This window comes from Acanthisitta chloris, unplaced genomic scaffold, assembly GCF_000695815.1.
Source record: "Acanthisitta chloris isolate BGI_N310 unplaced genomic scaffold, ASM69581v1 scaffold34617, whole genome shotgun sequence".
Classification (NCBI taxonomy): Eukaryota; Metazoa; Chordata; class Aves; order Passeriformes; family Acanthisittidae; genus Acanthisitta; species Acanthisitta chloris.
The window spans coordinates 1,033-13,580 of NW_008683976.1; the positions used below are offsets into that span (position 1 = coordinate 1,033).

At 53.9% G+C, this 12,548-nt stretch overlaps 1 protein-coding gene across 1 annotated transcript; it reads right to left on the bottom strand.

The window, feature by feature from the left end:
• Positions 1–4,822: 4,822 nt before the first annotated feature.
• LOC103806429 (microtubule-associated protein tau) lies at positions 4,823–11,816 on the bottom strand (the record flags this gene model as incomplete). Its single annotated transcript, XM_009079117.1, has 4 exons — positions 4,823–5,132; positions 7,195–7,307; positions 8,180–8,261; positions 11,724–11,816. Coding segments are annotated over 4 exons (504 nt in total), but the record flags the coding sequence as incomplete, so codon positions are not given.
• Between the last annotated feature and the right edge of the window lie 732 nt (positions 11,817–12,548).

Here is a 12,548-nt window from a genome sequence, read left to right on the forward strand (position 1 = left end):
AGCAGCCCACCAGACCCCCCTCCCCTTCCCTCCCCCCTTTAGGTGTATAAAACTAGAGCACAGGATTTAGCTGACTAGCAGATTTCGGGGATAGTTTTTCCCAACAAAAGGGTGTCGTTTTTCTCTTACCTCCCCTCTCCCTCCCCTCCCTGAAAGGTTTTAGTGGAGTGAAATTAGTGGTGAAAAGTGATGTCTTGGGATTGCAACCTTCACTGTCTGGCTGTCCTCACCTGCAGAGTGCTCACCTTGCACTTCCACCCTTCCACCTTCTTCTCCCTCAGGTTGTAGTTCCAGGTATCCCAAGGGGGGATTCTGCCCCTTCCTGCTCCCCCCTCTGCCCCAACACCTCCCAGAGGAGAGGGAAGGACCTTCTGGCCGCTCTACACGCAGCTCCACGTACGTGGGAAGATTTGGGAAGCACCCCTGGCATGGTGGAGGGTGGGGAGGGAAGGAGACCCTGATGCTTGGAGCAGAATTCTTGGGCCTTGGATGCCCTTTGGGGCTGAGGCTGTTCCAGCTGGAGCTGTCCCAGTGGGGCTGGGGGAGGCAGTGGGGACACCACGGGTGGGTTTGGGGAGGCAGAGAGGGGAAGAGGAGGAGGCTCAGGGTGTCACCACAGCTCTGCTCCACTCCAGGGAGCTGGTCCTTGTCCCATTCCCCATCTGCCTCCTCCCACCAGGGCTGGAGTTGTGTCCTTCCCTCCCGTTCCACACCCGCTCCGGATCCTGCACCGTCCCCGTCTGTAACGCTTTCCCATCCCGACGGTGTGGCTCCTGGTCCCTGTCCTGTTGCTAGCATTGTGCCTGTCTTATGTATAATCACATCACCGACACATTAAAAAAAAAAAAAAAAAAAAAAAAAAAAAAAAAAAAAAAAAAAAAAAAAAATGAAAAAAAAAATATGTAAAAAAAAATTACAAAGGACATTTTTTTTTTTCCCCTCCCATTTTGTAATCGTAAGGAAATAGTCGCTGAGCTGCTTCATGGTCAGGGTTTTCACAATTTTCAACATGATCTTGTGGTTTTTTTTGGTTCTGTTCTAGTTTAAGGATCTGTCATCGTTTCTTTCAAACCGACCGACGGCGCTACCATATCCCTCTGCAGAAAGTGCTTTTCTATTTATAAGGTTGAAAATTCTGAATAACCCTTTTAGCATTATATAAAAAAAAAACCCACAAAAAAACCCAACCAACCAACAACAAAAACCCACCTTGTATTTTGTAAATATTTTCTTTTCCTGCTTTGAGCTGTGTAATGTCCTTGTTATATAGAAATGCTTTTCTTCCGAGAAGCTGATCTTTGTTAATGTCTTGATTCTGTTGGCAAAGCACAAATGTGCTTATAAAAAAAAAAAAAGAAGAAAAGATTAAAAAAAAAATTAAAATGGACTAGGCCACGTGATGAGTGTTTGTGGAATGATGAGATGGGTGAAGGGCCTTGGGGCACACTTGGGTCAGCCACTCCCACCCTGTGTTTTAGTGACCTCTTTGCTCCTCTGTTGTTGTTTCTCAGTGGTTTGGGTTGGTGAGAGGAGGAATTGTCCTGCAGGATCTTTGGATTTGGGTTTGCACTGGGGGTAGGTGAATGGAGCAGGACCAGAGCTCTGTGTGCTTCCCTGGGACTGAGCTTTGGTGGCATTTTGAGGTTGAGCCATTGCTGTCAGGACCTTCCTCGTGGTGGGTTTTGGTGTGAGGTCAGTGTTTGCAGGAGGTGAGTTCCTCAAGTGTTCCTGTAGTCCTGAGATAAATGACTCTGTGCCTTGTTATCCCTGTGGATGGTAACTGGGAAGGTGCTGGAGGATTATTACCTGGATGATAAAGGAGGAAGCAACACCCTGAGCACCACTGGGTTTGGTACAAGGCATTAACCCTGGAGGAAGAATCCAATTGGAAAAGCAAACCACAGGACAAACAGCTTCACTGTGCTGGAGACTTCTCCCACCTGCACGGGCCAGGTGAGTCCTGGGGAAGGTGTGAAGGCACCTGGTGCTGCTTGGTGGCCACCACAAGGACTCTTGGAGTGCCAGAGTGGTTTGGTGGGATTGAGCCAAAGTTTGGACTTGCTGATGCTGGAGGCCTTTTCCCACCTTTGTGATGTGATGATGCTCTGGAAGCTGCAGCTGTGAGGGGCTGGAGCTGGGAATGAGGCTCTGCAGGGACAGAGTGGGGCTTGGCTTTGTGCCACAGCCCAGAACGTCCTGTCCATGATCAGGGACCAAAAATAGCACTTGGGTTTCCTGGCTGCAGGGGCTGTGCCCTGCCCGAGCTGCCCACCAGGCAGGACCTCCCTCCCTGCTCCCCAGAGTGCCCAGGAAGGTGTGGGAGAACTGGTACTTGCAAGAGAACAGGAGGAAAGTGATCCCTGCCCATCTTTACCACCCTTGGTATAGCTGATTCTACATCCCTGAAGTCTTGGCTGTGCCACAGGCTGAACCCTCAGTACAACCCAACCCACATCCCTCTGCTCCCAGCAAAAGAGTCACTGGGTCTCGTTATCGTAGTAATGACTTTATTTCCAAATTCACTTTTACGGCAACAGTGTAAACCAGTTGTTAAACACACGATACACTATGGACACCCACAGACAGAAGCTAAGCTAGAATGATACACTGAGATCAAACCTTCCCTCCCCGGCGCGGGGCTGACACCGACCTTCCACTACAAGCAGGTTCTTTTGGAGTGCAGAAACGTGGATCTTTTTATTTTTTTATTATTTTTTTTGGAATCAGTGCCGGTTTTAAACCCTTTTCAGACCAAGATGTGTGTGGAGTCAAGGAGAAGCTGAGGGGGTCAGGCTTGGCTGGCTGCTCCCGGGGACCCTCAGGCCTGGGTCTGAACGCAGGGTCGGGGCTGGGGACGTGGCTGGGGCTGCTGGAGGGGACAGGAGGGGACAGCAGGTGACGTGGTGGGTGGACAGGGCTGTCCTGGGGGGACAGCAGCCAGGGCTGGGGCTGCGTGCGCAGCGAGGACACTCGCAGCAGGAAGGGGCTGCTCACTGGACCTTCCCATCCCTTGAGCTGCACAGAGGGGCAGGACAGGCAAGCTCAGCTGTGCACTGTCCTGCAGCCCAAAGAAAGGATAAAAGGGGGTTCTCCCACTTGCTCATTCCACAGAGGACAAAAAAAAAAAATCAAATAATAAACCGCGGTGGCTCCTACAGCGATACAGAGTCAGGGACGGAGCACAGAGTCTTACAATCATGGAGTCAACTGAAAAAGCGTGGTGTTTGGCGCGGGCCCCAGCCTCTCCCCAGCAGTAAAGCAGCTCCTGGGGCTGCAGAGAGAAGGGTTGGGGACCCCCCAAACTGCCATCCATCCTTCAGCCAGACCTCAGCCAGCCCCACGGAGCTCGGGGCAGCAGCACCGCGGGGCCAGCAGCTCCTGCCCTGGGAGGAATCAGCCTGGAACAGCTGTTCTGACAGCCTTGGTGGCACCCAGCCACCACCCCAAGGACAACCAGGGTGCTGTGCCCCCTGCCAGCCCGGGATTCCAGGGAAAGCACAGCTTTCCCTGCAGCACAGCACGTGGAGGGCACAGTCTGCAGTCCCACCGAGCCCTCCCTGCCACCCCCACAGCTCAGCTGGTGCCTCGGGGGACACAGGGGAGGACACACATGGAGCTGCTCTGGTGGCATCTCAGCCTCTTTGGTTGTAGACGAAAGGGCAGGTGGGGACAGCCCCAGGGGCAGCACGACCACAGGACCCTCTGGTGCTCCCCAGGAACAAAGCAAAGAAACAACTCAACTGGCTCCTGTCCCTGAGCGGTGCTGGGGGTGGTCAGTGAGGGACACCACGAGGGGTGAACATGTTGCCAACCCCAACCCAGGGAGTGCCCAGGGTGGGGATCAGTGCCAGGGAGCTCAGGCTGGGGGAGCTGCTGCCAACCTCCCTCGCGTCCTCCCGGGGAATCTCCTACCGCAGAGCCATGGAGCTGCCACCTCCGCCATCGCTGAGCTGACCTTGCAGGGAAAGAAAAAGAACAACCCAAAAATGTCACAAGCTGCACCCAAAGCCAAGAGCCATCCCAGCCCTGGAGCTGTGAGCACCCTTCGTCCAACACCCCGAGGCAGCCCTGGCCCTCCCCGGGCACGGGGCAGTGCTGTGTGCCCATCCCTGCCCGGCAGACATGCGGTGCTGGGCACAGCCCCGAGCGTGGCCGGGCAGCTCAAAACTACTTACAGCATTTCTCTTTTAAACACATGCTCGTTTATGAAAAACAATCACCCTGGCACGGTCCAAGCATATACAGACAAATCTACTCTACGACACGAGGGGCTGCCAAAGGAACTTGGGGGGGGGAAAAAAAAGCCTCTACTCATCCACTCAGCGGTTCCAGCACAGCCACAGAGAGGGGAACAACCCTCTCCAGGGTACCCCTGGCGTCGCCTGTACTCCAGCTGCCCGAGCTGACAGGGTTAGGGGGTACCTGGCCGTTCTCTTCATACACATCTCGGCTTTCGGAGATAAAAAAAAAAAATAAAATAAAACAACAAAAAGGTTTCTTCCCAAATCAGCAGGCAAATTTAACGCAGGAAAGGAGGAACCTCCCCGCGGTGCCGGTGGCGAGGAGGGTGGGAAGGTCACAGCCCCTGCCCCGTGGTGCTGGGGACAGTGTGGTGTCCCCTCCCCGGGCAGGGACGGGCACCGGGACGGGCTGTGCGCTCCGAGGAGCAGGGGGAGAGGAGGTTTTGTACCTCATAGTGTCACTGATTTTTTTGAAGTCCTGGAGCTAGAGCTGAATGAACAGTAAAAGCAGATTAACTCATTAACCAAGTTAGGGATGGGGGGGAAAGCAGCTGTAAAAGGAACAGAGGAAGAAGGCCAGATTATTATTATTTTTTTTCGTTTCTTTTTTTTTTCTCGTTTCGTTTTTTTTTTTTTTTCCTTTCCTTGTCTTCTCTCCTGGTCACCCTGCCCCGATCACAAGCCCTGCTTGGCCAGCGAAGCGGACACCTCGTCGGCTAGCGTGGCCAGCTGGGGGGAGTCCACCATGTTGATGCTGCCAGTGGAGGAGACGTTGCTAAGGCGACGTGGGGAGGCATCTCCGGAGATGGTCGGGGACTTGTAGACGATTTCGGCGCCGTGGTCGGTCTTGGCTTTGGCGTTCTCGCGGAAGGTCAACTTGTGGGTCTCAATCTGAGGAGAGCAGAGGGCACGGCCAGGTCAGAGGGGCACACTAGCTGGAGGGAGCTGCCAGCTCTCAGCTGGGAGGAAAGCTCAGTGTCCCCACTCCTCACTCAGGTTTGGCTCTTCCAGCAGCTCACACAGAGCGGGCACGGCCGGAAAGGGACGGCAAGACCGGAGCATCTCGGAGCATCTCGGGATGCTGCCAAATCCTCCCCAGGTGTGGCGGTGCCAGGACTCAGGGGGCACAACCTGAGCACTCCCCCAGCAGAGATTTAGGGGCTGTGGGATCCCCACGTGGTGCAAGAAGCTTCCCGTGAAGCTGCTCCCAGGAGCCAAACCCCTCTCCCGGCGAGCAGAGGTGAACTGGGTTTACTGGGTTTACTTACTGGTGCCCTCCCCAGCCGAGTGCAGGGCTGGGAGGTGGCTCTCCAGGGGGGTGTGTGGCTCCAGCACCAGGGCCTGGAGCCCAGCAGGGTCTGGGCTCGGGGTCCAGGTCTTGTCTTCCTTGCCTTTCTCTCTCTACAGGTGAAGAAACCCACCCAGGGCAGTGGGGGGCAAAAAATGCATCAGCAATCAAAACCATGACACAATAAATGTCAGCCAGAAGGGAAAAAAAATATAGAAAAGAAATAGAAAATTGGGGAGAAAAAAGATCTGGAAAACAGGGCCATTCACTGACTCATAGGAGGAGGAAGAGCAGCTGCCTTTGGAGCAGGGGAGGAAAACTCTCCACAGGTGCAGCAAGGGAGAGCACAGGTAGTTTGGCTCCCCATGGCAGAGCCAGAGCAGCACAGGAACCAGAGTTCAGTCTGTGAGTCCCAGAGCACAGAAGGGACTCAGGGCCATGGGGAAGGGGCAGGAGAGCCACGCACGGCCACTCTGTCTGGAGGGTTGTGTCCTGTCCCCTCCCTGAGTTCCAACTCAGAGCAGTGCTGAGCAATCTGAGCCAGCACCTGAACCTCCTCCTCCTCCTCCACGTGTGGGTTTAGGCAGGGGAGAGGCAACTGCTGAGGGAGGTGATGCCACTGCTGGATCACACCCTGGCAGAGAAATTCCCCTGCCAAGGGCAAGTTCTTCCAGCTATGGGGCAGTGAACGTGCCAGGATGGGGCAGAGTCAGCCCTGTAGCCACAGCCCCAGTGGCTGAGGGCTCAGGGAAGCACAGGGCAGGCTGATGCTCAGCAGAGAGAAGGGTAAGGAAGTCAAGCGGTCCCACAGTCAGAGGCCAGCTGGGAGGGGAGAGCTGGAGCTGCACAGAGAACATGTGGCCAAGAACAAAGTGCCAAAATACAGGAGCTGAAAGAGAACCTTCCCCTCCCATTGAGAAAAAAAGGTTGGAAAAGCAAGCAAGATTAAAAAAAGGCTTTTCCCCAGGGAACCTGAACCCTGTGTGTCACCAGGTTGGAGTCTCAGCTCTGTGCTCACCTGATGTCCTGCAGGGCACTTGGTGGCCTTGAAGCTAAGCTTTTACTCAGCTAAGACTCACTGAAGTCACCATCAAAGCCTCATCAGGAACAGCTCACAGTGTTTCCCTGACCCGAGTGGCTTTTGTCTTTCAAGCTGAATCCCCCCAACACCTCCCTCCCCACACAGAGCCCGTGGTCTGGGGCTGGCACAAAGGAGAGATCACCTTCTGGAGGGACAGCCAAAGTCACCTGTTCTCAATAAAGCTGAGCCTTGAATGCTCCACTTCCCAGGGGACCCAGCACCCCTGCAGCTCCCTGAGCTGCCAGCTCTGTGCCACAGCAGCAGCACAGAGTGCACAGGACTTGCTGGCGGTGACACTTCTTCGTGGGAGAGGTTTGAGACGCAAACACAAACTTGAGATGCAGCAGAAAGAGCAGGAAACCACAGGAGAGGCTGTCACTGACATCTGCACTCACTCGGGTGCCCATGGGCCAGGAGGAGGACACACTGCTGTCCTGGCAGCTCTGCCACAGCTCTGCTCCAGCCAATGTCCTCTGGGTGGGGACCTGGGCACGACCCTCTCCAAGCCCAGATCGTTTGTTTGCAGCTCTGCTCACAGACACTCACAGCAGGATGTGCCTGTTCCCCACCCAGTGCCCCTTTACCTTTTTATTCCCTCCTCCAGGGACGTGGCTGATGTTATCTAGGGACCCAATTTTCGATTGCACCTTATCTTTGAAGTCCAGTTTCTCAGATTTCACCTCCACCTGGCCACCACCTGCAAGAGAAGAGCACGAAGTGGGTTAGCAGCCAAGTCATTGAGGTGCTGTTCTGGGGAGGTTCAGCCAAAGCTCTCTGAGGAGGGTGATGAGCAGGAAAACAGCAGTAAAAGGGACCTCGTGGTGATTTGGGAAACCCAGGAGCAAGGACAAATAGGAGCCAGAGACTTCCCAAAGGATGCTGTGCAGAGCTGGCAGACACCCCAAGGTTTGACAGAAACAAGGGCAGGGAGATAACCTAATTCCCCTAGACACCAGCAGTTTCCTCTGTTTATTCCTAAGTACTTCCCACTTATAGGGATGTGTTGGCACAGGCAAAGGTGTCCATGGATCACAGAATCATTGCATGATTTGGGTTGGAAGGGACCTGAAAGATCATCTGGTTCTACTCCCCTGCCATGGGCAGGGACACCTTCAACTAGCTCAGATTGCTCCAAGCCCTGTCCAGCCTGGCCTGGAACACTCCCAGGGCTGGAGCAGGGAGCAGCCACAGCTTCTCTGTCCAACCTGTGCCAGAGCCTCAGCACCTCACAGGGAACAATTCCTTCCCAATATCTAACCTAAACATCCTCTCCTTCAGCTCAAGGCCATTCCCCCTGGTCCTATCACTCCATGCCCCTGTGAAAAGTCCCTCTCCAGCCTCCAGATTACACCCAAGCACTCAGGGAAACTGGAGAGGGTCTGGCCAGGGATGGAGCAAGGGAGAACATCCAGCACCCCAGGGCTCACTCTGATCATCTCAGAATCAACCAGGTTGGAAAAGACCTCCAAGATGATCAAGCCCAACCCTACTGTGGTCAGTAGACCACGGCACTAAGTGCACTCCCCCAGACACAGCACCCTGAGCCCCCAGAAAAGAACCAAAAGATACCTGGTTTGTGATGGATGTTGCCCAGGGAACCACATTTGGATGTCACATGGCTCAGGTCGACTGGTTTGTAAACGATTTGCACCTGTCCATAGGAGAGGGGAAAAGGCAATGAGGTCTGTGGCAGCACAGCCAGGCTGGGGAGGGGGAGCACAACACACAGCAGCACCAGGAGCTGGACCGGAGGGAAAGGACAGCTCCAAGCCCAGGAGGATTAACGACAAAGAGAAACTGTCATCGGAAATGGGAGATCATTATCCCGTGTGCAGGAGCCTCTTAACACTTCAGCATGCACAGATCACCTCTCCACAGAGCAGGGAGCAGAGGCAATTTTAAAGTGCTCAGGTGAGAGAGAGAAAGTGGAGTGGTAATTAACTCAGATTTGCATACACATCATCCAAAAGGAGGAGATATACCAGAGAGGAAAAAAAAACGTAAAAAATAAATACCTTTTCTGGTGTAAAACATAAAGCTTATGTCCACAAAAACTGAAAGAACAGAAATGATCAATGTGCGCAGAACTTTTTTTTTTTTTTTAAAAGACTGACCAAAATATGCATTTCTGAAAATCAACAAAAAAAATCAAATAAACCCCCGCTGTAACAGGAAAGAAGGGTTAAAAAAAAACAACCCAAAACAACCAAAAAAATATAAAATAAAGCAAAGTCTAAATACTTAGGAGTTCACATCATAGAAACCAAAACGGCAGTGAGAGAGTATTGAACCCAGGAGAGATCTGGTGACGTTTCGGCTCCGTTTTGGTTTGCTTTGCCCACGGCTGACACGGACACACACACAGGAGCAGGAGACAAGGAGGGCAGGGAACATCCCCACAGCCCCCAGGACACTGGGCTGGGCTCACACCAGCTCTGGGGCAGCTCTGGCTGTAGTTCATGGGGTTGTGCAGGAGGAATTGGCTCAGCCACATCTCCAGGTTGGCTCCTACACTCTGGGGAGTGTGTCTGGTTCTGGATTTCCAGGGGAGCATATGTTGCTCTCCAGGTTTGTTCCAAGCACCACATGACAGGAGTGCTGCTCTCACAAAGCTCAGGATGTGCCAGCACCAAAGGGATCTCTGGAGAGGAGCTGCCTCCTCCCAGCAACTCCAGAGCAGCGCGAAGGATTCACCGCAGCCACTGCTCTCCCGAGCACTGACTCCAAGCCCTGGGTGAAGGTGCATCCTTCAGTTCTCCTGTTGGCCCCATCACCCTCCGAGCTGAGCTGTGACTGTCACACCCCTGAGGAACACTCCCCATCCCTCGTGGAGCCAGGGAGGGAGAGGGGAACCACCATCCCACCGTGCAGGTGGGGCTGCCTTGTCTCCCACGCTCACGCAGACCAAAAAGCACATTTGACAGAGAGGAGACAGAGAGAGAGAGGAGAAAAGCAAAAACCCCCCCAGGGTCTAGAAGCACATCGTGGACACAGACACGGGGACAGCACTGGGGAAAGGTCACACGGTTAATGCACTGGGCAGGAGGGAGCCAACTGGGTCGGAAGGCAGGACACAGACCCAAAAAGGGCAGTTGGTGCCTTTCCAGTCCCAGCTGTGACCCTGAAGGGCACCACTGAGACCTGGGACTCAAAGACCTCCCATTTCCAGAGCAAGCAGTCAGCAATTGGAACTTTCTGCTCTCATTCCAGTCCCTTCTTTGACAGACAGGACTCTGTTATCCTTTCCCATCCTGCTGGGGAGCGGAGAAGGGTCATCCCCATTGTAGCAAGAAAGGAAAGGGGGAACAGAATTGTCTGACTGGGAAACCAGTGCCAGAGACCTGGGGATGCCACCTCTCAGCATCAGCCATGCTGAGGCTAACTTCTGCCTGGTCAGAGCATCCACGGGCTTAAAAATCCAGGTACAGACCCAGGTAGGACAGTTCCCTGTGGAAGCAGCGATGGCTGGGCAGGTGGTCCCTGCTGACAGCCTCAGGGGGGTCAGGACACAACAGCCATCAAAGCCTGGGGGTCTCTGCCCCTCTACCAGGGGAGCCCCAAGGCCCAGCCCTGCCCCAGGACAGCCCACACAGCCACACTCCGACCACATCAGCAAGTGGCTTTGCTCCAGAGCTTCCAGAGCTGCTGCAGCCAGGCAGAGACCACAGGGCTTTCAGTGCTGGCAGGGCCTGGGGAGGGATGACCATCCCCAGCCAAAAATCCAGGCAATTCTTAACCCACTGCAGCTGCAAACACTTAACCATGGTGTGAGCTCTCCATGGAGAAGAAGGAGCTCACCACGCTGTGCAGGAGCTCATTACCAGCCACAGCACAGAGGATTTGTGACCAACACTTCACTCCTGGCCCACCAAGCACAGGACCCTGGGGTAAGAAGAACCATGGAACTGCTTCACAGGGGGCTGAGCTCTGCAGAGCAGCTCCTCTGGCCTGTGAAATCACTGCAGAATGACACCAAATTTAAGCCAGAGGCTGCAAACCCTGCTGAGTCCCAATGCCCACGTGCCAAACCCTCTGCAATGCTCAGTTTCTCAGGCAGGGCATCCACAGAGATCAAAAACAGCCCAAGGAAAATCCCTGGGGAACATCTGGGGGCACCAGCTGCTCCCTCAGATGGCCACAGGCCCCCAGAGACCACCCCAGGTCGCACTGTTTGGGGTCTCTGGGATGCTCCATCATCTTTCCTGCACCCTAACTGTCTCCAGGGAGACTGCTGTAAATGCACCAAACTCTGTGGAGTTTCTCCAGGTTTCTGGCACAGTAACTGAAAGCTGAGCCTGGTGTTTATCTGGGAACAGCTGGAAATACCAGTGCTCAAATCGATTAACTCACAGCACTTCAGGCTCAGCCTCCGTGGGCCCTGCTGGTCACAGACATTATCCAGGAGAAGCTAAATCTTTGCATGGATCATACTTGCCTGATGGGAATGGGCAGGAACCTGCGTGTTCACATGTTGGGCAGGATCCTGTCCAATTTAGCAGCACATTAAGCAACAAGGACTGGGTCTGCTCAGAAATCTACACATCTCCTGCATCACTGTCTGCCAGAGGCCCCATCCTGCAGACAGTGAGGCTTTCAGCCTTCCAGGGAGTGCCAAGCCTTGGAGTTACTGGGATGTTTTGTTACAGACATGGTTTGGACAAGGGGCAGTTAGTTCTGTCCATGTCAGGCATGTCCAGGACTCGTTAGGGTTCATCTCACCATGTCCTTGGGGTTAATGGGGTTAAATGACAACACGTCCCCAATGGCTATGTGACAGCTGAGTGGCTGCAGATAGCATTGGTGATTAGTGTTAACAACATGCCACTAAAATCAGGATTATTACAGTGCATTCAAAGTGTGAAGGTACTCACACTGCCTCCGCCCGGGATGTGTTTGATATTATCCTTTGAGCCACACCTGGATTGAACGCTGCTAAAGTCCAACTTCTTATTAACAATCTGCACCTTTGGTAGCCAGAAAAGAGTCATTGCACGTCACCAATAGCTATCTGATGGCAGGGTCGCTGCAGATAGCATTGGCAGTTTAGTGTACACAACATGCCACTTATAATATAAGAACTGTTATAGAGCATTGAAAGTGTGAAGGTACTCACACTGCCTCCGCCCGGGATGTGTTTGATATTATCCTTTGAGCCACACTTGGATTGAACGCTGCTAAAGTCCAGCTTCTTATTAATAATCTGCACCTTTAGTAGCCAGAAAAGAGCGTGAGAAACAACATGACTATCTGCAGCTTGACCATGTGTTACAGCCCTAAAACCAGGAACCTTCCAGTCTGAGAGGAGAAAGGAGAATCTCTGCCTTCCTGCCTAGGTTTGTCTACTCATGGGCTGGGAACTGAAGGTGGAGGTGGGCAGGGTATAGCTAGAGACTGGGTACATCTGGAGAGTGATGCAGCTCTGGTTCCTAGCCCACAAACACCAGATCACCCTGTTTTCTTCCAGTGAACAAAACTTGCTGGGCAGCAAAGCCACTGGAAGGCACTGGTGTTCTGAGACTCCACCAGTGCTCTGAGACCACCAGTGCTCTAAGACTCAGCTCCTGCAGAGCCAGAGGGAGGATGGAGCTGAGAGAAAAGTGCTGCCCAGCCCCAGCTCCTGTGCCAGGCAGCATGATGCCCTCTGGGACGGGCACACCTGGCCTCACATTGGAGCAGCCTGGGCAAACAGGAGCTGCTGCTGGGCAGTGGCTGCAGAGCAGGAGCTGTGTCCAGCACTGGGAGAGGACACCAAACTCTGAGCTGTGCAGGGCTCACACTCCCTCTACAGTCACCAAGAAAAAGCCAACGCTGCAGGATGCAGTGCCAGGCCAGGGATGCAGAGCCATCCCAGGGATGCAGTGCCAGGCCAGGGATGCAGAGGCATCGCAGGGATGCAGTGCTAGGCCAGGGATGCAGTCCCCGGTCAGGAATGCAGTCC